At 45.3% G+C, this 27371-nt stretch overlaps 3 protein-coding genes across 30 annotated transcripts in view; 2 read left to right on the top strand and 1 right to left on the bottom strand.

The window, feature by feature from the left end:
- txndc12 (thioredoxin domain containing 12 (endoplasmic reticulum)) overlaps positions 1 to 22934 on the top strand; it is a 32445-nt gene extending 9511 nt beyond the window's left edge. Inside the window, exons 1-10 of one of the 23 annotated variants that reach the window (XM_052462876.1) lie at positions 3203 to 3381; positions 17667 to 17727; positions 17988 to 18040; positions 18131 to 18204; positions 20224 to 20347; positions 20806 to 20859; positions 20914 to 20967; positions 21076 to 21129; positions 21184 to 21291; positions 21346 to 21486. In XM_052462876.1, the coding sequence (XP_052318836.1) occupies positions 3285 to 3381; positions 17667 to 17727; positions 17988 to 18040; positions 18131 to 18204; positions 20224 to 20347; positions 20806 to 20859; positions 20914 to 20967; positions 21076 to 21129; positions 21184 to 21291; positions 21346 to 21437 (771 nt within the window). In that variant the 5' untranslated portion in view covers positions 3203 to 3284 and the 3' untranslated portion in view covers positions 21438 to 21486. The other 22 variants (XM_052462868.1, XM_052462870.1, XM_052462869.1 and 19 more) reach the window with 22 other exon arrangements.
- LOC127907502 (uncharacterized) lies at positions 8918 to 10490 on the top strand. 5 transcript variants are annotated; one of them, XR_008064616.1, is made up of 5 exons: positions 8918 to 9183; positions 9238 to 9777; positions 9832 to 9885; positions 9994 to 10322; positions 10364 to 10424. XR_008064616.1 is itself a non-coding variant. In XM_052462863.1 (4 exons), exons 1-4 carry the CDS (start codon positions 8946 to 8948, stop codon positions 10206 to 10208), a joined length of 993 nt encoding a protein of 330 aa, XP_052318823.1. In that variant the 5' UTR covers positions 8918 to 8945; the 3' UTR covers positions 10209 to 10490. The 5 variants fall into 5 exon arrangements, 3 of the variants coding, with proteins under 3 accessions (XP_052318823.1, XP_052318821.1, XP_052318822.1); XM_052462863.1 differs by having other exon boundaries at positions 9292 to 9777; positions 9994 to 10490; XM_052462861.1 differs by having other exon boundaries at positions 9994 to 10490.
- Positions 22935 to 23085: 151 nt separating the features above from the next.
- Positions 23086 to 27371, bottom strand: part of LOC127907503 (PDZ domain-containing protein GIPC1-like) — a 67047-nt gene continuing 62761 nt past the window's right edge. The window contains exons 6-7 of one of the 2 annotated variants that reach the window (XR_008064618.1): positions 24417 to 24676; positions 23086 to 24350 (exon numbers count right to left, since the gene is read on the bottom strand). Coding sequence is in view for 1 of the 2 variants with exons in the window: in XM_052462864.1 (XP_052318824.1) it covers positions 24525 to 24676 (152 nt within the window). In the remaining variant the exon portion in view is untranslated. Of the gene's footprint in view, positions 24677 to 27371 lie in introns of both variants that reach the window. The other variant, XM_052462864.1, reaches the window with a different exon arrangement.

Below are 27371 nucleotides of genomic sequence, written 5' to 3'. Positions count from 1 at the left end.
AGCTACAGTTGTCCCACCTAGCTACAGTTGTCCCACCAAGCTACAGTTGTCCCACCTAGCAACAGTTGTCTCACCTAGCTACAGTTGTCCCACCTAGCTACAGTTGTCCCACCTAGCTACAGTTGTCCCACCTAGTTAAGTCGGAAGTTTACCTACACCTTGGCCAAATACAAGGCCATCAGACTGTTAAACAGCCATCACTAACATTGAGTGGCTGCTGCCAACATACTGACTCAAATCTAAAGCCACTTTAATAATTAAAAAGTGGATGTAATAAATGTATCACTAGTCACTTTAAACAATGCCACTTTATATAATGTTTACATACCCTACATAACTCATCTCATATGTTTATACTGTACTCTAAACCATCTTGACTATGCCGTTTGGCCATCGCTCATCCATTAATTTATAGGTACATATTCTTATTCATTCCTTTACACTTGTATATAAGGTAGTGGTTGTGAAATTGTTAGATTACTTGTTAGATATTACTGCATGGTCGGAACTAGAAGCATAAGCATTTCGCTACACTCGCATTAACATCTGCTAACCATGTGTATGTGACCAATACAATTTGATTTAAACTGTTTTTCACAATTCCTGACATTTAATCCTAGTAAAAATTCAATCTTAGGTCAGTTAGGATCACCACTTTATTTTAAGAATGTGAAATGGCAGAATAATAGTAGAGAGAATGATTTATTTCAGCTTTTTCATTGTTTAACTTGACCTTCCACAAGCTTCCCACAATAAGTCAGGTGAATTTGAACCCATTCCTCCTGACAGTGCTGGTGTAACTTAGTCAGGTTTGTGAGCCTCCTTGCTCGCACACGGGTTTCAGTTCTACCCACACATGTTCTATGGGATTGAAGTCACAGCTTAGTGATGGCCACTCCAATACCTTGACTTTGTTGTCCTTAAGCCATTTTGCCACAACTTTGGAAGTATGCTTGGGATCATTGTCCATTTGGAATACCCATTTGCGACCAAGCTTTAACTTCCTGAATGATGTCTTGAGATGTTGCATCAATATATCCACGTAATTTTCCCACCTCATGAAGCCATCTATTTTGTGAAGTGCACCAGTTCCTTCTGCAGCAAAGCACCCTCACAACATGATGCTGCCACCCCCGTGCTTCAGGGTTGGGATGGTGTTCTTCGGCTTGTAAGCCTCCCCCTTTTTCCTCCAAACACAACGATGGTCATATTGGCCAAACAGTTATATTTTTGTTTCATCAGACCAGAGGACATTCCTTTAAAAAATATGATCTTTGTCCCCATGTGCAGTGGAAAATCGTAGTCTGGCTTTTTAATGGCGGTTTTGGAGCAGTGGCTTCTTCCTTGCTGAATGGCCTTTCAGGTTATGTCGATATAGGACTTGTTTTACTGTGGATATAGATACTTTTGTACCGGTTTCCTCCAGCATCTTCACAAGGTCATTTGCTGTTGTTCTGGGATTGATTTGCACTTTTCACACCAAAGTACGTTCATCTCTAGGAGACAGAACGCGTCTCCGTCCTGAGCGGTATGACGGCTGCGTGGTCCCGTGGTGTTTATACTTGTGTACTATTGTTTGTACAGATGAACATGGTACCTTCAGGCGTTTGGAAATTGCTCCCAAGGATGAACCAGACTTGTGGAGGTATACCTTTTTTTCCTGAGGTCTTGGCTGATTTCTTTTGATTTCCCCATGATGTCAAGCAAGGAGGTACTTTGAAGTTTGAAGGTACGCCTTGAAATACATCCACAGGTACACCTCCAATTGACACAAATAATGTCAATTAGCCTATCAAAAGCTTCTAAAGCCATGACATAATTTTCTGAAATTTTCCAAGCTGTTTAAAGGCACAGTCAACTGTGTATGTATGTGTATGTAAACTTCTGACTCACTGGAATTGTGATACAGTGAATTAGAAGTGAAATAATCTGTCTGTAAACAATTGTTGGAAAAATTACTTGTGTCATGCACAAGGTAGATGTCCTAACCGACTTGCCAAAACTATAGTTTGTTAACAAGACATTTGTGGAGTGGTAGAAAAACAAGTTTTAATGACTCCAACCTAAGTGTATGTAAATTTCCGACATCAACTGAATATCCTTAACATGAATATACAAACTGTAAATCGCTCTGGACTAGAGTGTCTGCCAAGTGACTAAAATGTAAAAATGTAAATGTGAATAGTTATTTAAATTATATGTTTCTGTAAGTTATTTTCAATAAATTAGCTAAAATTTCTAAAAACATGTTTTCACTTTGCCAATCGAATCAAATTGTATTTGTCACGTGCGCTGAATACAACAAGCGGAGCCCTAACCGTGAAATGCGTACTTACACGCCCTTAACCAGCAATGCTTACTTACAAGCCCTTAACCAGCAATGCAGTTTTTAGACAATAGTTAAGAAAATATTTCCTAAATAAACTAAAGAAGAATAAAAAAAATACAAAATTGTAACACAATAGAATAACAATAATGAGGCTATAATATACCGGTACCGAGTCAATGTGCGGGGGTACAGGTTAGTTGAGGTAATTTGTACATATAGGTAGGGGTAAGGCATAGATAATTAACAGCGAGAAGCAGCAGTGTAAAAACAAAAGGGAGGAGGGAGGGTCAATGTAAATAGCCCGGATGGACAATTTATTAATTGTTCAGCAGTTTTATGGCTTGGGGGTAGAAGCTGTTAAGGAGCCTTTTGGGCCGAAACTGGGCACTCGCTCCGGTACCGCTTGCCGTGCGGTAGCAGAGAGAACCGTTTGTGACTGGAGTCTTTTTTGGCCTGAACATTGTGGGTTATTGTGTGTAGACGGGTGAGAAAAAAATAATATTGAATCCGTTTTGAATTTAGACTATAACACAAACATTTTTGGACTAAGACAAGGTGAATGAATACTTTCGGAAGGCACTGCAGACTGTACAAAGAAGAAACGAGGACTTGTATTTTGAAGTTCGAACCGCTCCACTTCAACTCACTTTTTCCTGTTCGTCACTAGTTAACACAGCCACAAAGTCATAAACCCGCCTTTTTTTTTTTTTTTTTTTACAATTAAAATATTATTTTAAACCTAATCCTAACAACCAAACGGTTGACTTTATGTCCAACCCTAACCTTAAAAGCCAAAATGCTACACAAAATATATTTTTTTATAGCCAATTTAGATTTTTTTTGCTATGGTAACTGGTGGAAACCCTTTTTCCTATCCAACCGAACATCACTTCCGGTGTAATTTCACCGTGCGCGCTCTTAGTTTGTTGGAAGAAAGGCCGTCACAGCTACAAATATGCAGTCCCCGCTTGTCAACATCGCTTTGTTGTCCTCTTATGTTTTATTTTCTCTGACTCATATTCAGAAGGTTGCAGCTGAGGCGAATGCGAGAGGTAAGACAGTCAAATGTAGCTTCGGTGGCAGCTCTGAAAACTAACGTTATTGTAACAATCATCAGGTCATGCTAACAAGATTCTTGCTTGCTAGCTGTTTGAGGGTCGTCACTAGTTACCACATCCACAAAGTCATACTTATGTCTAAACTCCGCCTATATTGAACATGTATCTAACTAAAATCTTATTTTGAACCAAACCTTAACCACACTGCTAACCTTATGCCAAATTCTATCTTAAATTAAGACCAAAACTAGTTTTTTTTGACGATAGAGCCAATTCTTTGTGGCTGTGGTAAATAGTAACAACCCAGTTTGAGTTATCTAACTTTTAAAGCTTTATCAGCTTTGTGTTGTCGACGACACAATGTCTCGCCCATCGGCTACCTGTATATTGCAAACAAACCTCACCTATGTCTCATTGGGTGTGGTAATCTGATTAATCATGCTGTAGTAATAGACATTTATTTTTAGTATTACATTGTTATTGGGTTTAAAGCTCCAAGAACCGCATTTCACGTGACTTCGAAAATTTAAACAATGAATTGGTATACAGCCTTAATTGGTATACAGACTAATGCCTGCAAAATCTTGTAAATGTTCCTTACAAGCCAGAATGTTGAATAAAATTACATACAAATGTACTCTACCAGTTGTCTGTACTCTTTGTCCTTCAGCTGCTCGAAATTTGACAAAATATCCACAGGAATGTATTGTTTACCTGACCTTTTAGAGAGCTGGTAGGGAGGTACTGTATATGATTTGGTAAAGTTAGTTTTATATACAATATTCTCTCATCAATAGCTATTGAACCAAGCATGCCATGACAATGTTATATTTGGAATCAGGGGAGGATAGTAAAAAAGAAGTGTTGAGCAGTTGGACACACCGCAAAGACAACTGGTAGAGTGTGTTTTTAAAATGTAATTTTATTAAACATTATGGCTTGTAATGAGCATATACATCATTTTTACTTTCGGGCTTTATATATCAATTAATTTGTTATTACAGCCTGATTAATCAGTCCAATAATGAACAGAAGGATCCTAATGTTACTGCTTATAGTCCAAGGATCTTACCTGTTGCGTTTCGAGGCAAATACTAATTTCTAAACGTGAATCGATTCCTAATTACGGTACGGCTCTAAAAACATAAAGCCCTCTACTTTGTCCATATCACATCAAAATAATTTCACAAATGCTAAATACACTGTTTTGAAACCCATTTTTAATACAGTATTTTTCAGTGACGACACGTTTGGTGTCAGTCCTCCGTTTACACACAGGTGTTAGGAGACGCAATATTGGCTTATTAACACAAGTAGTCCACTCTGTTGTCCATAAACAACCACCATGACATGAAGATCATGGCAGTGAGTGGGCACCGTAACCCTATTTAACCAGGCAAGTCAGTTAAGAACAAATTCTTATTTACAATGACGGCCTATCCCGGCCAAACCCAGATGACGCTGGGCCAATTGTGTGATGCCCTATGTATGGGACTCCCAATCACGGGTGGTTGTGAAACAGCTTGGAATCAAACCAGGGTCTGTAGTGATGCCTATAGCACTGAGATGCAGTGCCTTAGACCGCTGCGTCACTCGGGATCCCCCCCGGTTTGACTTGGCAGTGTGACTCACATTTTTACACTGAACAAAAAATATAAATGCAACAATTTCAAATATTTTTCTGAGTTACAGTTCATGTAAGGAAATCAGTCTATTGAAATACATTCATTAGGTCCTAATCTATGGATTTCACATGACTGGAAATACAGATAACTTAAACAAAAAAGTCAGTTTCTGGTGTGACCACCATTTGCCTCATGCAGCGCGACACATCTCCTTCACATAGAGTTGATCAGGCTGTTGATTGTGGCCTGTGGAATGTTGTCCCAGTCCTCTTCAATGGCTGTGTGAAGTAGCTGGATATTGGCGGGAACTGGAACACACCATCGTACACGTTGATCCAGAGCATCCCAAACATGCTCAATGGATGACATGTCTGGTGAGGATGCAGGCCATGGAAGAACTGGGACATTTTCAGCTTCCAGGAATTGTGTACACATCCTTGCGACATGGGGCTGTGCATTGTGACAAATAAAATATGATTTGATTTGTCATGCTGAAACATGAGGTGATGGCGGTGGATGAATGGCACGACAATGGGCCTCGGGATCTCATCACGGGATTCAAATTGCCATCAATAAAATGCAGCTGTGCGTGTTGGTACAGTTTGAAACCAGGATTCATCTGTGAAGATCAAACTTCTCCAGCTTGCCAGTGGCCATCTGCCCGCTGAAATCAGTTAAGACACAGAACTGCAGTCAGGTCAAGACCTTGGTGACGACAAGCACCCCGAGACTAAGGTCGTGCAAACCCACAGTTTGATCAGCTGTCCGGGTGTCTGGTCTCGGACGATCCCGCAGGTGAACGTGTCTGTTCTGAAAGCATTAGCAACAGACATGAAGAGTTAAGTGTCCACTCCTATTCAATCAATCCCAGCTAGTCGTGAGACTTACCAAATGATGCTGCCAATGTCCAGTGTGAAATCTATAGTCAAATCCTGCACTTTAGCAAGCTGTCCTGCTAATGTCCACTAGTTACTAAAATATCCATAAATGATAGACAAGCTTGCCATGGTTTTGCACTACCTAGCTAGCGAAGATGCACAGTACACATGCCATGTTACCTGGCTAGTCTCTTAACAGGATAGCCTTCAAAAATAAATAAAAAGTCACTTAATTTTGTTGTCAAAATGAAAACCTTCTCAATGAGGCTACTAGACATGCATTGTACATGCATCTGGGCTGCCTGTCAGACTAAACATTTTTAATGTGTATTCGTTGATGACACGTTACCAAGGCGACGGAATGACACGTTACCAAGGCGACGGAACGCAGTAGTCAGATGAGGCGATTTTCAAACGTTAGATATAATGCTTCTTAAAGATGAGCATTAAAACAATCAAATCATTATTAAAAGTTGAGCTGTATTGTACATAATATTAAACAGCATATAAAGATGCGAAATAAACCAGGTGCAGAAATGTATTTTTAATTTGATTTATTTCAAGGCTATAGCCTTCAAAGAAATACATTGAGAAGCATTTGCGAGTGTGACACACTAGGCCGTTGCGCACAAAGTGCTCAAGCATTTAAACATTTTAGTTACATTAAATAATCTATGCATTGCGCATATAGTCTGTGATTTACTTAGAATTAAATACAAATTAAACTCCAATGTAATTTAGTGCTCATTTTAATTCATTTTTATAAACACGAGTTTGGTCAGTTTGTGCCTTCAGGCTCATTGGATGGTAGAGCAGAGAATATCCTCTCCTGACTGTAGACCCACTAGGGATGCTAAACACCCTTTTGGCCACGCTTGTCAGGCTGGGCAGAGATGCAGAGTTATTTAAAAAAAAAAAAAATACTTCTGTAGGTAGGCCTAAAGGTTTTTAGGCAAAATAACTCAATCAAAAAAGAAAAGCTCCTTGAATGTGGGAATATGCCAGACCCATTGGGCCAAAATCAATTATACCATATTGTATAGATAATAGAAAGGAAAATGAACGAAATGTTTTAAGATTTCTGATTTTTTTTTAAGGTTATAAATACTTTGCTACAATGACACACTTAGTTATATACCCACCTCGTTCTTCTAGCATGTGCATGTAGGAAGTACACCATCATGTGTTCAGGATACATGTCTTTTCAGATTCAACAATGGTTATTTTAGTTGTGGACACGACATCACTTGCAATGTAGTATGGGCACTAGAGGTCGACCGATTAAGATTTTTCAACGCCGATACCGATTATTGGAGGACAGAGGAAAAAAAAGCCGATACCGACCAATCGGCCGATATTTTATTTATTTTAACTTAATATAATACAGAAATAAAATCAATTTAGCCTCAAGTAAATAATGAAACATGTTCAATTTGGTTTAAATAATGCAAAAACAAAGTGTTGGAGAAGAAAGTAAAAGTGCAATATGTGCCATGTAAGAAAGCTAACGTTTCAGTTCCTTGCTCAGAACATGAGAACATATGAAAGCTGGTGGTTCCTTTTAACATGAGTCTCCAATATTCCCAGTTAAAAAGTTTTAGGTTGTAGTTCTTATAGGACTCTTTCCCTCTATACCATTTGTATTTCATTAACCTTTGACTATTGGATGTTCTTATAAGGCACTTTAGTATTGCCAGTGTAACAGTATAGCTTCCGTCCCTCTCCTCACCCCTACCTGGGCTCGAACCAGCAACACAACGACAACAGCTACCTTCGAAGCAGCGTTACCCATGCAGAGCAAGGGGAACAACTACTAGAAGGCTCAGAGTGAGTGACGTTTGAAACGCTATTAGCGCGCGCTAACTAGCTAGCCATTTCACTTTGGTTACACCAGCCTCATCTTGGGAGTTGATAGGCTTGAAGTCATAAACGGCGCAATGCTTGACGCACAACGAAGAGCTGCTGGCAAAATGCACAAGTGCTGTTTGAATGAATGTTTACAGCGCCTGCTTCTGCCTACCACCGCTCAGTCAGATACTTAGATACTTGTATGCTTGTATGCTCAGTCAGATTATATGCAACGCAGGACACGCTAGATAATATCTAGTAATATCAACCATGTGTAGTTAACTAGTGATTATGATTGTTTTTTATAAGATAAGTTTAATGCTAGCAACTTACCTTGTGGAGTGCCACGAGAGAGAAGCAGGTCGTTATTGCGTTGGACTCGTTAACTGTAAGGTTGCAAGATTGGATCCCCCGAGCTGACAAGGTGAACATCTGTCTTTCTGCCCCTGAACGATGCAGTTAACCCACCGTTCCTAGGCCGTCATTGAAAATAAGAATGTGTTCTTAACTGACTTGCCTGGTTAAATAAAGGTATAAAATAAAAATCGGCGCCCAAAAATACCGATTTCCTATTGTTATGAAAACTTGAAATCTGCTCTATTTAATCGGGCATTCAGATTAATCGATCGACCTCTAATGGACACGACATCACCCTCTTGCTATTTGTCCTTGTCTTTGCAAGTCACCTTGATTTAGCACCTGAGTGTGTTTTAAAAAAAATCAGTTTATTTATTAAAATATTTAGCGAACTCAAGGGGGGCTATTAGTAGCGCACAAGTAGACTACAAATGCATGCCATGAACTGGCGAAGTGAGCGTTGTTGGAGCGTTGTTGGAGCGGGCCAGACGACGGACGGAATCTTGCTCTACACTCCAATTGTAGAAGTGTATGGTACATAATTCTATGGGTATTACATTGTGTTTAACTGTTTAGAGGTATTCCAGTTCGTTGTAGCCCTGTACTGAAGATGCTGTGGTTTAGAGGTATTCCAGTTCGTTGTAGCCCTGTACTGAAGGTGCTGTGGTTTAGAGGTATTCCAGTTTGTTGTAGCCCTGTACTGAAGGTGCTGTGGTTTAGAGGTATTCCAGTTCGTTGTAGCCCTGTACTGAAGGTGCTGTGGTTTAGAGGTATTCCAGTTCGTTGTAGCCCTGTACTGAAGATGCTGTGGTTTAGAGGTATTCCAGTTCGTTTTAGCCCTGTACTGAAGATGACGGTGCTGTGGTTTAGAGGTATTCCAGTTCGTTGTAGCCCTGTACTGAAGATGACGGTGCTGTGGTTTAGAGGTATTCCAGTTCGTTGTAGCCCTGTACTGAAGATGACGGTGCTGTGGTTTAGAGGTATTCCAGTTCGTTGTAGCCCTGTACTGAAGATGACGGTGCTGTGGTTTAGAGGTATTCCAGTTCGTTGTAGCCCTGTACTGAAGATGACGGTGCTGTGGTTTAGAGGTATTCCAGTTCGTTTTAGCCCTGTACTGAAGATGACGGTGCTGTGGTTTAGAGGTATTCCAGTTCGTTGTAGCCCTGTACTGAAGATGACGGTGCTGTGGTTTAGAGGTATTCCAGTTCGTTGTAGCCCTGTACTGAAGATGACGGTGCTGTGGTTTAGAGGTATTCCAGTTCGTTGTAGCCCTGTACTGAAGATGACGGTGCTGTGGTTTAGAGGTATTCCAGTTCGTTGTAGCCCTGTACTGAAGATGACGGTGCTGTGGTTTAGAGGTATTCCAGTTCGTTGTAGCCCTGTACTGAAGATGACGGTGCTGTGGTTTAGAGGTATTCCAGTTCGTTGTAGCCCTGTACTGAAGATGACGGTGCTGTGGTTTAGAGGTATTCCAGTTCGTTGTAGCCCTGTACTGAAGATGACGGTGCTGTGGTTTAGAGGTATTCCAGTTCGTTGTAGCCCTGTACTGAAGATGACGGTGCTGTGGTTTAGAGGTATTCCAGTTCGTTGTAGCCCTGTACTGAAGATGACGGTGCTGTGGTTTAGAGGTATTCCAGTTCGTTGTAGCCCTGTACTGAAGATGACGGTGCTGTGGTTTAGAGGTATTCCAGTTCGTTTTAGCCCTGTACTGAAGATGAAGGTGCTGTGGTTTAGAGGTATTCCAGTTCGTTGTAGCCCTGTACTGAAGATGACGGTGCTGTGGTTTAGAGGTATTCCAGTTCGTTGTAGCCCTGTACTGAAGATGACGGTGCTGTGGTTTAGACGTATTCCAGTTCGTTGTAGCCCTGTACGGAAGATGACGGTGCTGTGGTTTAGAGGTATTCCAGTTCGTTGTAGCCCTGTACTGAAGGTGCTGTGGTTTAGAGGTATTCCAGTTCGTTGGAGCTCTGTACTGAAGGTGCTGTGGTTTAGAGGTATTCCAGTTCGTTGTAGCCCTGTACTGACGGTGCTGTGGTTTATTGGTATTCCAGTTCGTTGGAGCCCTGTACTGAAGGTGCTGTGGTTTGTAGTACAGGTGCGGTGGAACCCCTAATGATCTCAAATGATAGCATTAAGTCAGTCATGTTGTATTGTGCTGAATGGTCCTGTATAGCATTAAGTCAGTCATGTTGTATTGTGCTGAATGGTCCTGTATAGCATTAAGTCAGTCATGTTGTATTGTGCTGAATGGTCCTGTATAGCATTAAGTCAGTCATGTTGTATTGTGCTGAATGGTCCTGTATAGCATTAAGTCATCAGTCATGTTGTAGTCATGCATGTTGTTTATAAGGTGTGAATTGGAGATCACTAGTCACTATCTTAATTTATCTTCTTCATGCAGTCTATCACAGTGCCATCCGTTTTGTCACCAAAGCCCCGTATACTACCCACCATTGCGACCTGTACGCTCTCGTTGGTTGGCCCTCGCTTCATACTCGTCGCCAAACCCACTGGCTTCAGGTCATCTACAAGTCTCTGCTAGGTAAAGCCCCGTCTTATCTCAGCTCACTGATCACCATAGCAGCACCCACTCTTAGCACGCGCTCCAGCAGGTATATCTCACTGGTCACCACCCCCAAAGACAATTCCTCCTTTGGTTGTCTTTCCTTCCAATTCTCTGCTGCCAATGACTGGAACGAACTGCAAAATTCTCTGAAGCTGGAGACTCATATCTCAATCACTAGCTTTAAGCACCAGCTGTCAGAGCAGCTCACAGATCATTGTACCTGTACATAACCCATCTGTAGACAGCCCACCTATCTATCTACTTCATTCCCATACTGGTATTTATCTATTTATTTATTTAGCTCCTTTGCACCCCAGTATCTCTACCTGCACATTCATCTTCTGCCGATCTACCATTCCAGTGTTTAATTGCTATATTGTAATTACTTCGCCACCATGGCCTATTTATTTCCTTAGTGGGGGCTGGCTCTAACGTGTGTGTGTCCTCGGCTCAGGGTCTTCATCTCCTGGCCAACGCCACCTGTTCTCTCCTGTCATCTGCCTCATGCCTCTCTCCTGTGTCTGAGCCTCTCTCCTCTCTCCTGTGTCTGTGCCTCTCTCCTCTCTCCTGTGTCTGTGCCTCTCTCCTCTCTCCTGTGTCTGTGCCTCTCTCCTGTGTCTGTGCCTCTCTCCTGTGTCTGTGCCTCTCTCCTGTGTCTGTCTGTGCCTCATGCCTCTCTCCTGTGTCTGTGCCTCTCTCCTGTGTCTGTGCCTCTCTCCTGTGTCTGTGCCTCTCTCCTGTGTCTGTGCCTCTCTCCTGTGTCTGTGCCTCATGCCTCTCTCCTGTGTCTATGCCTCATGCCTCTCTCCTGTGTCTGTGCCTCATGCCTCTCGTCTGTGCCTCATGCCTCTCTCCTGTGTCTGTGCCTCTCTCCTGTGTCTGTGCCTCTCTCCTGTGTCTGTGCCTCTCTCCTGTGTCTGTGCCTCTCTCCTGTGTCTGTGCCTCTCTCCTGTGTCTGTGCCTCTGTCTCCTGTGTCTGTGCCTCTCTCCTGTGTCTGTGCCTCATGCCTCTCTCCTGTGTCTGTGCCTCATGCCTCTCTCCTGTGTCTGTGCCTCTCTCCTGTGTCTGTGCCTCTCTCCTCTCTCCTGTGTCTGTGCCTCTCTCCTCTCTCCTGTGTCTGTGCCTCTCTCCTCTCCTGTGTCTGTGCCTCTCTCCTCTCTCCTGTGTCTGTGCCTCATGCCTCTCTCCTGTGTCTCATGCCTCTCTCCTGTGTCTGTGCCTCTCTCCTGTGTCTGTGCCTCCTGTGTCTGTGCCCTCTCCTGTGTCTGTGCCTCTCTCCTGTGTCTGTGCCTCATGCCTCTCTCCTGTGTCTGTGCCTCTCTCCTCTCTCCTGTGTCTGTGCCTCTCCTCTCTCCTGTGTCTGTGCCTCTCTCCTCTCTCCTGTGTCTGTGCCTCTCTCCTGTGTCTGTGCCTCATGCCTCTCTCCTGTGTCTGTGCCTCTCTCCTGTGTCTGTGCCTCATAGTTCCCCTGTGAAACCTGTAAGGGAGACGGTAGAGATTCATGTTTGCGAAACAAACACCATGCAAGAGGCTGTGTGTGTGTTTTATTTATTTTATTTGACCTTTATTTAACCAGGCAAGTCAGTTAAGAACATATTCTTATTTTCAATGACGGCCTGGGAACAGTGGGTTTAACTTCCTGTTCAGGGGCAGAACGACAGATTTGTACCTTGTCAGCTCGGGGGTTTGAACTCGCAACCTTCCCGGTTACTAGTCCAACACTCTAACCACTAGGCTACCCTGCCGCCTCTACACTCTAACCACTAGGCTACCCTGCCCCCTCTACACTCTAACCACTAGGCTACCCTGCCGCCTCTACACTCTAACCACTAGGCTACCCTGCCGCCTCTACACTCTAACCACTAGGCTACCCTGCCGTCTCTACACTCTAACCCTGCCGCCTCTACACTCTAACCACTAGGCTACCCTGCCGCCTCTACACTCTAACCACTAGGCTACCCTGCCGCCTCTACACTCTAACCACTAGGCTACCCTGCCGCCTCTACACTCTAACCACTAGGCTACCCTGCCGCCTCTACACTCTAACCACTAGGCTACCCTGCCGCCTCTACACTCTAACCGCTAGGCTACCCTGCCGCCTCTACACTCTAACCGCTAGGCTACCCTGCCGCCTCTACACTCTAACCGCTAGGCTACCCTGCCGCCTCTACACTCTAACCGCTAGGCTACCCTGCCGCCTCTACACTCTAACCGCTAGGCTACCCTGCCGCTCTCTACACTCTAACCGCTAGGCTACCCTGCCGCCTCTACACTCTAACCGCTAGGCTACCCTGCCGCCTCTACACTCTAACCGCTAGGCTACCCTGCCGCCTCTACACTCTAACCGCTAGGCTACCCTGCCGCCCTACACTCTAACCGCTAGGCTACCCTGCCGCCTCTACACTCTAACCGCTAGGCTACCCTGCCGCCTCTACACTCTAACCGCTAGGCTACCCTGCCGCCTCTACACTCTAACCGCTAGGCTACCCTGCCGCCTCTACACTCTAACCGCTAGGCTACCCTGCCGCCTCTACACTCTAACCGCTAGGCTACCCTGCCGCCACTCTAACCGCTAGGCTACCCTGCCGCTCTACACTCTAACCGCTAGGCTACCCTGCCGCCTCTACACTCTAACCGCTAGGCTACCCTGCCGCCTCTACACTCTAACCGCTAGGCTACCCTGCCGCCTCTACACTCTAACCGCTAGGCTACCCTACACTCTAACCGCTAGGCTACCCTGCCGCCTCTACACTCTAACCGCTAGGCTACCCTGCCGCCTCTACACTCTAACCGCTAGGCTACCCTGCCGCCTCTACACTCTAACCGCTAGGCTACCCTGCCGCCTCTACACTCTAACCGCTAGGCTACCCTGCCGCCTCTACACTCTAACCGCTAGGCTACCCTGCCGCCTCTACACTCTAACCGCTAGGCTACCCTGCCGCCTCTACACTCTAACCGCTAGGCTACCCTGCCGCCTCTACACTCTAACCGCTAGGCTACCCTGCCGCCTCTACACTCTAACCCTAGGCTACCCTGCCGCCTCTACACTCTAACCGCTAGGCTACCCTGCCGCTCTACACTCTAACCGCTAGGCTACCCTGCCGCCTCTACACTCTAACCGCTAGGCTACCCTGCCGCCTCTACACTCTAACCGCTAGGCTACCCTGCCGCCTCTACACTCTAACCGCTAGGCTACCCTGCCGCCTCTACACTCTAACCGCTAGGCTACCCTGCCGCCTCTACACTCTAACCGCTAGGCTACCCTGCCGCCTCTACACTCTAACCGCTAGGCTACCCTGCCGCCTACACTCTAACCGCAGGCTACCCTGCCGCCTCTACACTCTAACCGCTAGGCTACCCTGCCGCCTCTACACTCTAACCGCTAGGCTACCCGCCTCTACACTCTAACCGCTACCCTAGGCTACCCTGCCGCCTCTACACTCTAACCGCTACCCTGCCGGCTACCCTGCCGCCTCTACACTCTAACCACTAGGCTACCCTCTACACTCTAACCGCTAGGCTCTACACTCTAACCACTAGGCTACCCTGCCGCCTCTACACTCTAACCACTAGGCTACCCTGCCGCCTCTACACTCTAACCACTAGGCTACCCTGCCGCCGTGTGTGTGTCCTCCCCTCACCAAGTTGTTTCTCTTGTGCTTCCAGCAGTCAGGTTGGAGTCTCGTCTGCTTCTCTTCTGTTCATTGGCCTCAAATGGTCTACATCCTTCTCTTCTCTCGTTGTCTTCACCCCCCCCCAAGACTATAAGAAAGAAATGGTGTGCTATGTTACTCACAGTGTGTTATTGATTAGATTGATACTAGTATCGTGGCAAGGAAGACAACACCAAGCGGACTTGACTTTTGCTAAGAAAAAAAACCGTCAATCTGTTGTCACGTGTATTTATTTTCCACGCTAAAGCGCCTAATATTTGACATACAGCAGGTTTTTTTTAAAGGATCTGTCTGCTTCGGGTTTATTTTTTGCCATGGAAGATATTCACTGCATGACCAAAAGTATGTGGACACCTGCTTGTCCAACATCATAGGTATTAATATGGAGTTGGTCCCCCCTCTTTGCTGCTATAACAGCCTCCACTCTTCTGGGAAGGCTTTCCACTAGATGTTGGTACATTGCTGCTATAACAGCCTCCACTCTTCTGGGAATGCTTTCCACTAGATGTTGGTACATTGCTGCTATAACAGCCTCCACTCTTCTGGGAATGCTTTCCACTAGATGTTGGTACATTGCTGCTATAACAGCCTCCACTCTTCTGGGAAGGCTTTCCACTAGATGTTGGAACATTGCTGCTATAACAGCCTCCACTCTTCTGGGAAGGCTTTCCACTAGATGTTGGTACATTGCTGCTATAACAGCCTCCACTCTTCTGGGAATGCTTTCCACTAGATGTTGGTACATTGCTGCTATAACAGCCTCCACTCTTCTGGGAATGCTTTCCACTAGATGTTGGTACATTGCTGCTATAACAGCCTCCACTCTTCTGGGAAGGCTTTCCACTAGATGTTGGAACATTGCTGCTATAACAGCCTCCACTCTTCTGGGAAGGCTTTCCACTAGATGTTGGAACATTGCTACTATAACAGCCTCCACTCTTCTGGGAAGGCTTTCCACTAGATGTTGGAACATTGCTACTATAACAGCCTCCACTCTTCTGGGAAGGCTTTCCACTAGATGTTGGAACATTGCTACTATAACAGCCTCCACTCTTCTGGGAAGGCTTTCCACTAGATGTTGGAACATTGCTACTATAACAGCCTCCACTCTACTGGGAAGGCTTTCCACTAGATGTTGGTACATTGCTGCTATAACAGCCTCCACTCTTCTGGGAAGGCTTTCCACTAGATGTTGGAACATTGCTACTATAACAGCCTCCACTCTTCTGGGAAGGCTTTCCACTAGATGTTGGAACATTGCTGCTATAACAGCCTCCACTCTTCTGGGAAGGCTTTCCACTAGATGTTGGAACATTGCTACTATAACAACCTCCACTCTTCTGGGAAGGCTTTCCACTAGATGTTGGAACATTGCTGCTATAACAGCCTCCACTCTTCTGGGAAGGCTTTCCACTAGATGTTGGAACATTGCTACTATAACAGCCTCCACTCTTCTGGGAAGGCTTTCCACTAGATGTTGGAACATTGCTACTATAACAACCTCCACTCTTCTGGGAAGGCTTTCCACTAGATGTTGGAACATTGCTGCTATAACAGCCTCCACTCTTCTGGGAAGGCTTTCCACTAGATGTTGGAACATTGCTACTATAACAGCCTCCACTCTTCTGGGAAGGCTTTCCACTAGATGTTGGAACATTGCTGCTATAACAGCCTCTACTCTTCTGGGAAGGCTTTCCACTAGATGTTGGAACATTGCTGCTATAACAGCCTCCACTCTTCTGGGAAGGATTTCCACTAGATGTTGGAACATTGCTGCTATAACAGCCTCCATTCTTCTGGGGAGGCTTTCCACTAGATGTTGGAACATTGCTGCTATAACAGCCTCCACTCTTCTGGGAAGGCTTTCCACTAGATGTTGGAACATTGCTACTATAACAGCCTCTCCACTCTTCTGGGAAGGCTTTCCACTAGATGTTGGAACATTGCTGCTATAACAGCCTCCACTCTTCTGGGAAGTCTTTCCACTAGATGTTGGAACATTGCTGCTATAACAGCCTCCACTCTTCTGGGAAGGCTTTCCACTAGATGTTGGTACATTGCTGCTATAACAGCCTCCACTCTTCTGGGAAGGCTTTCCACTAGATGTTGGAACATTGCTGCTATAACAGCCTCCACTCTTCTGGGAAGGCTTTCCACTAGATGTTGGAACATTGCTACTATAACAGCCTCCACTCTTCTGGGAAGGCTTTCCACTAGATGTTGGAACATTGCTACTATAACAGCCTCCACTCTTCTGGGAAGGCTTTCCACTAGATGTAGGAACATTGCTGCTATAACAGCCTCCACTCTTCTGGGAAGGCTTTCCACTAGATGTTGGAACATTGCTGCTATAACAGCCTCTCCACTCTTCTGGGAAGGCTTTCCACTAGATGTAGGAACATTGCTGCTATAACAGCCTCCACTCTTCTGGGAAGGCTTTCCACTAGATGTTGGAACATTGCTGCTATAACAGCCTCCACTCTTCTGGGAAGGCTTTCCACTAGATGATGGAACATTGCTGCTATAACAGCCTCCACTCTTCTGGGAAGGCTTTCCACTAGATGTTGGTACATTGCTGCTATAACAGCCTCTCCACTCTTCTGGGAAGGCTTTCCACTAGATGTTGGAACATTGCTGCTATAACAGCCTCCACTCTTCTGGGAAGGCTTTCCACTAGATGTTGGAACATTGCTGCTATAACAGCCTCCACTCTACTGGGAAGGCTTAACAGCCTCTCCACTCTTCTGGGAAGGCTTTCCACTAGATGTTGGAACATTGCTGCTATAACAGCCTCTAGATGTTGGAACATTGCTGCTATAACAGCCTCCACTCTACTGGGAAGGCTTTCCACTAGATGTTGGAACATTGCTGCTATAACAGCCTCCACTCTTCTGGGAAGGCTTTCCACTAGATGTTGGAACATTGCTGCTATAACAGCCTCCACTCTTCTGGGAAGTCTTTCCACTAGATGTGGGGACTTGCTTCCATTCAGCCACGAGCATTAGTGAGGTCAGGCACTCTCTTAATTTCACCATGTATCTATATCGACAAAGTATACTTTTTAAATGGAAACTTTATCTGAGACCTAGTTAGTTTGGCTACAATGTTCATAGTACACAAACCAACCTGCAGTCATATTATCAGCATAGTAAAATCAAGTTACCGGGAACAAAGCATGCAAGATTCACTGTGTTCAGTTCCCAGCAATGATCCCCTCGTTTCTTTCAGCGAAGATAAAAGACCCACCCCATGTCCTCGTTAACCAGTTACGTAAACAGCTGACAGCCTGACACAATAACTTGACACTGTCGAATGTGATTCTCCTCCCAGGGTTTGGAGACAGCATCCACTGGAGGAGTCTGGACGATGGGAAGAAGGAGGCAGAGGCCAGGTGAGGAGGAGTGGCCAGGTGTAACCCTCTGATATAAACACTTCTCTGGAAGAGTTAATGGGGTTGTATTCACTAGGAAGCAAATGGAAGCAAACTCGTTTTTTGAGTCTAAAGTTTACAGTGCGAGAAATGTTTTTTGCCTCTTGTCCCGACTAATGAATATATCCCCTCTCTTACAAGATAGATGTCAATTGAATGGAACCATTGGGGGAGTTTTGTGGCCATTACTTTAAACACAATGACTTTTATTCTCTTCACAGTGGTCTTCCACTGATGGTTATCATTCACAAGACCTGGTGTGGAGCCTGCAAAGGTAAAGACCGTCCTCTTTTTTTTATAATAACCTGATTTACATTTACCTTGCACAATGAAGCCATCATCACGTTCAGTTTTCTGCCTCCAGCTCTGAAGCCCAAGTTCGCCGAGTCCAAGGAGATCTCTGAGCTGGCTCACAACTTTGTCATGGTCAACCTGGAGGTGAGGATAATGGACTGTGTAACAACACAATTAAAAAAAATCTGTCAGTTTAAGCTAGACAGGTGTTGTTGTTGTTGTTGTATGGGCTGCATCCCAATCCATCTTCCAAGGTGGCAGAGTTAGAGCCGTGGTTTGTCAGACGACGAGACACCCCCCCCCTTACCTTATTTACGTAAGTATTCAGACCCTTTGCTATGAGACTCTAAATTGAGCTCAGGTGTATCCTGTTTCCATTGATCATCCTTGAGATGTTTCGACAACTTGATTGGAGTCCATCTGTGGTAAATTTAATTGATTGGACATGATTTGGAAAGGATCACACCTGTCATATATAAGGTCCCACAGTTGACGGTGCATGTCAGAGCAAATAACCAAGCCATGAGGTCGAAGGAGTTGTCCGTAGAGCTCCGAGACAGGATTGTGTCAAGGCACAGATCTGGGGAAGGGTACCAAAAAATTTCTGCAGCATTGAAGGTCCTGAAGAACACAGTGGCCTCCATCATTCTTAAATGGGAGAGGTTTGGAACCACCAAAACTCTTCCTAGAGCTGGCCAACCAGCTAAACTGGGCAATCGGGGGAGAAGGGCCTTGGTCAGGGAGGTGACCAAGAACCCTACGGTCACACTGAAAGAGCTCCAGAGTTCCTCTGGAGATGGGAGAATGTTCCAGAAGGACACTCACCTCTGCAGCACTCTACCAATCAGGCTTTTGTGGTAGAGTGGCCAGACAGAAGCCATTCCTCAGTAAAAGGCACAGGACAGCCCGCTTTGAGTTCGCCAAAAGGCACCTAAAGAACTCTCAGACCATGAGAAAAAGATTATCTGGTCTGATGCAACCAAGATTGAACTTTTGGCCTGAATGCCAAACGTTATGTCTGGAGGAAACCTGGCACCATCCCTACGGTGAAGCACGGTGATGGCAGCATCAAGCTGTGGCAATGTTTTTCAGTTGCAGGGACTGGGAGACGAGTAAGGATTGTGGGAAAGGTAAACGGAGGAAAGTACAGAACTCCTTGACGAGAACCTGCTCCAGAGCACTCAGGACCTCAGACTGGGGCGAAGGTTCACCTTCCAACAGAACAACGACCCTAAGCACACAGCCAAGACAACACAGGAGTGGCTTCGGAAACAAGTCTCTGAATGTCCTTCAGTGTCGCAGCCAGAGCCCGGACTTTAACCCGATCAAACAGCTCTGGAGAGACCTGAAAATAGCTGTGCAGCGACACTCCCAATCCAACCTGACAGAGCTTGAGAGGATCTTCAGAGAAGAATGGGAGAAACTCCCCAAATACAGGTGTGCCAATCTTGTAGCGTCATACCCAATAAGACTGGAGGCTGTAATCACTGCCAAAGGTGCTTCAACAAAGTTCTGAGTAAAGGGTCTGAATACTTATGTAAATGTGATATTTCAGGCCTCCCGAGTGGTGCAGCGGTTTAAGGTAGTGCTTGAGGCATCACTACAGGTCCGGGTTCGATCCCAGGCTGTGTTGCGGCCGGCCCCGACCCGGGAGACCCATGAGGGCGCATCATTGGCCCAGCATCGTCCGGTTAGGCCGGCTTGGATGTCCTTGTCCCATCGCGCTCTAGCGACTCCTGTGGCGGGCCGGGCGCAATGCACGCCGACACGGTCGCCAGTTGGACGGTATTTCCTCCAACACATTGGTGCGGCTGACTTCCGGGTTAAGAGAGCAGCGTGTCAAGAAGCAGTGTGGCTGGGCAGGGTCGTGTTTCGGAGAACGCAGGGCTGTTAACCTTTGCCTATCCCGAGTCCGTATGGGAGTTGCAGCGAAGGGACAATACTGTACCTACCAATTTGGATATCACGAAAAAAGGGGTAGAAAATACTAAGTGGAAAAAATATATTTTCATGGGGGACTGTGTGTAGATTGAGAGGAGAAAAAAATACTTAATCCATTTTAGAATAAGGCTGTAACAAAATGAGGGTATAGTCTGAATACACTGTAGTACAGGTCCCTATGTCACTACTTATATGAATTAACACTAAATGTTATGTTCTTAGGATGAGGAGGAGCCTAAAGATGAGGCATACAGTCCTGATGGTGGATACATCCCCAGGATAATGTTCCTAGGTAAGAACCCCTACAGTTCTGGTGGTGGATACATCCCCAGGATACTGTTGCTAGGTAAGAACCCCTACAGTCCTGATGGTGGATACATCCCCAGGATAATGTTCCTAGGTAAGAACCCCTACAGTCCTGATGGTGGATACATCCCCAGGATAATGTTCCTAGGTAAGTACCCCTACAGTCCTGATGGTGGAGACATCCCCAGGATAATGTTCCTAGGTAAGAACCCCTACAGTCCTGATGGTGGATACATCCCCAGGTAAGAACCCCTACAGTCCTGGTGGTGGAGACATCCCCAGGATACTGTTCCTAGGTAAGAACCCCTACAGTCCTGATGGTGGATACATCCCCAGGATAATGTTCCTAGGTAAGTACCCCTACAGTCCTGATGGTGGAGACATCCCCAGGATAATGTTCCTAGGTAAGAACCCCTACAGTCCTGATGGTGGATACATCCCCAGGTAAGAACCCCTACAGTCCTGGTGGTGGAGACATCCCCAGGATACTGTTGCTAGGTAAGAACCCCTACAGTCCTGGTGGTGGATACATCCCCAGGATACTGTTGCTAGGTAAGAACCCCTACAGTCCTGGTGGTGGAGACATCCCCAGGATACTGTTGCTAGGTAAGAACCCCTACAGTCCTGGTGGTGGAGACATCCCCAGGATACAGTTGCTAGGTAAGAACCCCTACAGTTCTGGTGGTGGAGACATCCCCAGGATACTGTTGCTAGGTAAGAACCCCTACAGTCCTGGTGGTGGAGACATCCCCAGGATACTGTTGCTAGGTAAGAACCCCTACAGTCCTGGTGGTGGAGACATCCCCAGGATACAGTTGCTAGGTAAGAACCCCTACAGTTCTGGTGGTGGAGACATCCCCAGGATACAGTTGCTAGGTAAGAACCCCTACAGTCCTGGTGGTGGAGACATCCCCAGGATACTGTTGCTAGGTAAGAACCCCTACAGTCTTGGTGGTGGAGACATCCCCAGGATACAGTTGCTAGGTAAGAACCCCTACAGTCCTGGTGGTGGAGACATTCCCAGGATACCGTTGCTAGGTAAGAACCTCTACAGTCCTGGTGGTGGAGACATCCCCAGGACACTGCTCCTAGGTCTCTACATAATAAGTTATTCTTTGAGAGCCTACTAAAATGGTAGTTTTTTTTTTATTCATAATTTTCTGTGCTCCCAACCCCCATCATGTTTACACTGTCTCTCCATTCCTGTTCCTTTCTACCACATAGACCCCAGTGGTAAAGTCCACCCTGAGATCACCAACAAAAACGGGAACCCGAACTACAAGTACTTTTACAGCAACGCAGACCAAGGTGAGAATCACATATTATAGGTTTGGGTGATGATGGTTGACTCATTGTAGTTCCTTGCTTAGGTCAATCTTCTGACTGCTCCCCCCCCTCCCCTCTGTGTGTCTGTAGTTCTGTCTGCTATGAAGCAAGCTCAGGAGAAGTTGACAGGAGATGCCTTCAGGACCCACATTGAAGACGAGCTGTAAGGTGGTAGGATAGGTGGGGAGAGAAGGCTGTAGAATTCTACCCGAAGTGTCCACTCGTTCACTTCACGATCACATGCTTACTGCACTCCGAAGGCTTTTGAAACACAAGTGAGCAGGTGTACATTTCAGGGCTCTCGTTTCCATCAGTGTGCATTGGGTTGATGCGTCCACTTTCTCTCCTCACCCTTAAAACGGTTGAAAGTTACTGTCCAGAAACCAACTCTTAAAAAATAAAATAACAAGTTTTACGTTTGTTTCAGTACCTCACAATCCGTAAGACCACAACACTAGTCGTTTCAACTGTATAGTACTCTGGAGTGTGAATGAATGAGAGTCCCATCTTGGTCAACCAAAGCAAACCGTCCATCTGACACATAGGTGCACAAGTTTAGTTTCTCCATCCAACTTGTTTTTAAATGGTAAAACTTTTGATTTAATCCATCCACATATCGAAATTTTAATTTGAGGTTGAATACAGGCCATATAACAACTCTGTAGAAGTTGAACAACAGAAAAGCTGGACCGATACTGTCCTGCATTTTAAAACACACACAAGACTTCAGACGGTTAGACTTCTCTTACCACATTAACGTGCTTCCAACGGTTCATTTGTGAAACTCTCGCTCAGTCAATGTATACAAGGGGCCTAGAATTCTCTCCTTTTTTTTCTCAAATCAGTATATCAATAAAATGTTGAATCCAGCTGGGGCAAAATGTTCAATTGCTTAAAATGATTTTGTGGACCCCCCCAAGCGGCTCATAATTCTGACTGACGAGACCAAACTGCTTTCTGTGAAGAATAGAAGGAACACTAGAATGTGATAAGTCTTGTCATGCTGTATTTTTTTTTTTTTTACATGTATGTACACAGCCAAGTGTTAATAAAGTTTGCTGGGTGGAATGTTCTGCAATGTGCTGGGTGGAATGTGCCGGGTGGAATGTGCCGGGTGGAATGTGCTGGGGGAAGCTAATGTAGTATTTGTCTACACCAATATGACGACTTCAATGCTCGTGCAAGTCGCTCTGGATAAGGACGTGTGTGAAATTACTAAATTTAGCAAATGCTTTTATCCAAAGCGAATTTGGGCTCTATTTTATCTGGATCGTGAACTTGAAATAAAAGGTGGTTTGCGACATCGCCTTTACATTTGAATCTCGCCGCCACGCTAAACCTCAGTCACGCACTGACTGTGTATTCAGCCACATACAGAAAACAACGTGTATCTAACTTCTGCTCAATCTACATGATATCTCTGCAGTTAATGAATAATACAAAACGCTCAGCTCGAGAATAGTACATTTTATTTTTTTGTTTAACAGTGATCCCTTAAGTATTTCCCTAAAACAACTCAATACACAGCCTACAGTAAGAATTCTATTACTATTCAAATTCAGTGTGTCGATTCAATTCAATCTACAGTGGTTTCTTTCGACAGTGTCAGACATTTTGAATTGCAATTGACCACGAAGTGACACTTTTCAAGATTTCTGTCGAATTCCGATCGTCGGTCTTGAGATTTATTTGTAATAACATTTTCCAGCTTAAAATAAATGAATGTTTATTTGAACGAATAAATAAACAAATATAAGTATTTATTATAAGATAATTATATACTAAGCAGCCTGTACAAAACAAAATGCCACGAAGTGAAGGAATGTTAGCCGAAAGGTGGGTCGGGGGATCTCACCTCACCCTCCATAGCTAGAATAAAAACAACGATTTAATTTCTCTGTAGGCTCTAAATAAACAGTCATCTGTCAGGCGTTGGAACATATGAAGGTCATACAGCATCTGTTTCTGCTGGTGCTTAAAACTCCACAGCAACATTAGAAGACCAATTATAAAACGCCACGATGAACATTAAGTATGTGATCATTAGTACATTACAATTCACACCAGTTATTAGAAGGACTGATTCAGACATGAGGTGTGTACCCTTTGTAACCTGTGGGAAAGGACAAGTAGTGCACTGTAGGGAATAGGGTGCCAAGTAGTGCTCTATATAGGGAATAGGGTGCCAAGTAGTGCACTATGAAAGGAAATAGGGTGCCAAGTAGTGCACTATGAAAGGAAATAGGGTGCCAAGTAAGGGACTATGAAAGGAAATAGGGTGCCAAGTAGTGCACTATGAAAGGAAATAGGATGCCAAGTAAGGGACTATGAAAGGAAATAGGGTGCCCATTTGGGATGCAATCCAGAGAACTAGGTTAAGTGGGACATGACTGGTCAATAAGTGATTCTGTCTTCGAGGGTGTATATAATAACAAATAATAATAAAATAAATCGATAGTTACATATCACAATATTATTTTGGACCGTATTATGTAGATACTTTGACTCTTTAAGTATCGATTTTTAATTTTCAAAAGGTAGTGTTAGCGATGTACCTGCGCCAAAATTCTGGTATTTTCCATCCTATAGTTTGTTTTTCCATCTTTTAACACAGTGACCACTTATTTCCATGACTGATTTAAAACTAATTTCCTCATTCTCTAGCTTGTCCTTCTGCAGCAGACATTTAGTGAGCAATATGTTCGGAACATCAAATCGGAATAAAATCACAGTGTGGAATCGCAAATGCGTGTGAGGTCCCTGTTAATTCCCACCCCTCATTCTCTACTGGCTGATATTTGTCCACTGGAACAGGGGTTGGTAGCCTGGTCCCAGATGTGTTTGTGCTGTCTTGGACCAGGCGAGGTGATCTGGGTAATCAGTTAAAACATTTAAAGACGTCCCTGTTTGGCATCTCCGATGGCGCCCCAGACGTCGAACACAAACTCGTCGGGGAAGGCAAAATCTCCGAGAGCCTCGTCCAGAGCCATGGCAAACTCATCAGGGTTCTTCTTGTCTCGACCCACCTCCACCATGGTCGCCGCTAGAGAGTGGGGGGAGAGGAGTAGAGAGGATTTATCACAGATTAGAACAACTGCCTTCATGACCAATGTAACAGTGGAGCTTCCGTCTCACCAACACCACCGCTAAGTAGCTAGCCATTTCATATCGGTTACACCAACATCACCGCTAAGGAGCTAGCCATTTCACATCGGTTACACCACCGCTAACTAGCTAGCCATTTCACATCGGTTACACCAACACCACCGCTAACTAGCTAGCCATTTCACATCGGTTACACCAACAACACCATCTAAGTAGCTAGCCATTTCACATCGGTTACACCAACACCACCGCTAAGTAGCTAGCCATTTCACATCGGTTACACCAACATCACCGCTAACTAGCTAGCCATTTCACATCGGTTACACCAACACCACCGCTAACTAGCTAGCCATTTCACATCGGTTACACCAACATCACCGCTAACTAGCTAGCCATTTCACATCGGTTACACCAACATCACCGCTAACTAGCTAGCCATTTCACATCGGTTACACCAACACCACCGCTAAGTAGCTAGCCATTTCACATCGGTTACACCAACATCACCGCTAAGTAGCTAGCCATTTCACATCGGTTACACCAACACCACCGCTAACTAGCTAGCCATTTCACATCGGTTACACCAACATCACCGCTAACTAGCTAGCCATTTCACATCGGTTACACCAACACCACCGCTAACTAGCTAGCCATTTCACATCGGTTACACCAAACACCACCGCTAAGTAGCTAGCCATTTCACATCGGTTACACCAACACCACCGCTAAGTAGCTAGCCATTTCACATCGGTTACACCAACACCACCGCTAAGTAGCTAGCCATTTCACATCGGTTACACCAAACACCACCGCTAAGGAGCTAGCTAGCCATTTCACAGCGGTTACACCAACACCACCGCTAAGTAGCTAGCCATTTCACATCGGTTACACCAAACACCACCGCTAACTAGCTAGCCATTTCACAGCGGTTACACCAACACCACCGCTAAGTAGCTAGCCATTTCACATCGGTTACACCAACACCACCGCTAACTAGCTAGCCATTTCACATCGGTTACACCAACACCACCGCTAAGTAGCTAGCCATTTCACATCGGTTACACCAAACACCACCGCTAACTAGCTAGCCATTTCACATCGGTTACACCAAACACCACCGCTAACTAGCTAGCCATTTCACATCGGTTACACCAACACCACCGCTAAGTAGCTAGCCATTTCACATCGGTTACACCAACACCACCGCTAAGTAGCTAGCCATTTCACATCGGTTACACCAAACACCACCGCTAACTAGCTAGCCATTTCACATCGGTTACACCAACACCACCGCTAAGTAGCTAGCCATTTCACATCGGTTACACAAACACCACCGCTAAGTAGCTAGCCATTTCACATCGGTTACACCAACACCACCGCTAAGTAGCTAGCCATTTCACATCTGTTACACCAACACCACCGCTAAGTAGCTAGCCATTTCACATCGGTTACACCAACACCACCGCTAAGTAGCTAGCCATTTCACATCGGCCATTTACACCAAACACCACCGCTAAGTAGCTAGCCATTTCACATCGGTTACACCAACACCACCGCTAAGTAGCTAGCCATTTCACATCGGTTACACCAACACCGCCGCTAAGTAGCTAGCCATTTCACATCGGTTACACCAACACCACCGCTAACTAGCTAGCCATTTCACATCGGTTACACCAAACACCACCGCTAAGTAGCTAGCCATTTCACATCGGTTACACCAACACCGCCGCTAACTAGCTAGCCATTTCACATCGGTTACACCAACACCGCCGCTAAGTAGCTAGCCATTTCACATCGGTTACACCAACACCACCGCTAACTAGCTAGCAGTTACATAACCATTTCACAGCGGTTACACCAACACCACCGCTAAGTAGCTAGCCATTTCACATCGGTTACACCAAACACCACCGCTAAGTAGCTAGCCATTTCACATCGGTTACACCAACACCACCGCTAAGTAGCTAGCCATTTCACATCGGTTACACCAACACCACCGCTAAGTAGCTAGCCATTTCACATCGGTTACACCAACACCACCGCTAAGTAGCTAGCCATTTCACATCGGTTACACCAACACCACCGCTAAGTAGCTAGCCATTTCACATCGGTTACACCAACACCGCCGCTAAGTAGCTAGCCATTTCACATCGGTTACACCAACACCACCGCTAAGTAGCTAGCCATTTCACATCGGTTACACCAAACACCACCGCTAAGTAGCTAGCCATTTCACATCGGTTACACCAACACCACCGCTAAGTAGCTAGCCATTTCACATCGGTTACACCAACACCGCCGCTAAGTAGCTAGCCATTTCACATCGGTTACACCAACACCACCGCTAACTAGCTAGCCATTTCACATCGGTTACACCAAACACCACCGCTAAGTAGCTAGCCATTTCACATCGGTTACACCAACACCGCCGCTAACTAGCTAGCCATTTCACATCGGTTACACCAACACCACCGCTAAGTAGCTAGCCATTTCACATCGGTTACACCAACACCACCGCTAAGTAGCTAGCCATTTCACATCGGTTACACCAACACCACCGCTAAGTAGCTAGCCATTTCACATCGGTTACACCAAACACCACCGCTAAGTAGCTAGCCATTTCACATCGGTTA

The sequence above is a fragment of the Oncorhynchus keta genome, chromosome 15 (assembly GCF_023373465.1).
Source record: "Oncorhynchus keta strain PuntledgeMale-10-30-2019 chromosome 15, Oket_V2, whole genome shotgun sequence".
NCBI lineage: Eukaryota > Metazoa > Chordata > Actinopteri > Salmoniformes > Salmonidae > Oncorhynchus > Oncorhynchus keta.
The sequence above is the reverse complement of the archived record's forward strand: the minus strand, read 5'-3'. Positions and strand labels throughout refer to the sequence as shown.

What these genes read in the sequence shown, in the direction of transcription:
- LOC127907502 (XM_052462861.1), top strand. Translation starts at nt 8,946, where the DNA reads ATGACGGTGCTGTGGTTTAGAGGTATTCCAGTTCGTTGTAGCCCTGTA. An exon ending in GACGGTGCTGTGGTTTAGAG is followed by an intron (nt 9,184 to 9,237) that starts GTATTCCAGTTC and finishes TGTGGTTTAGAG; the next exon opens with GTATTCCAGTTCGTTGTAGC. An exon ending in GACGGTGCTGTGGTTTAGAG is followed by an intron (nt 9,778 to 9,831) that starts GTATTCCAGTTC and finishes TGTGGTTTAGAG; the next exon opens with GTATTCCAGTTCGTTGTAGC.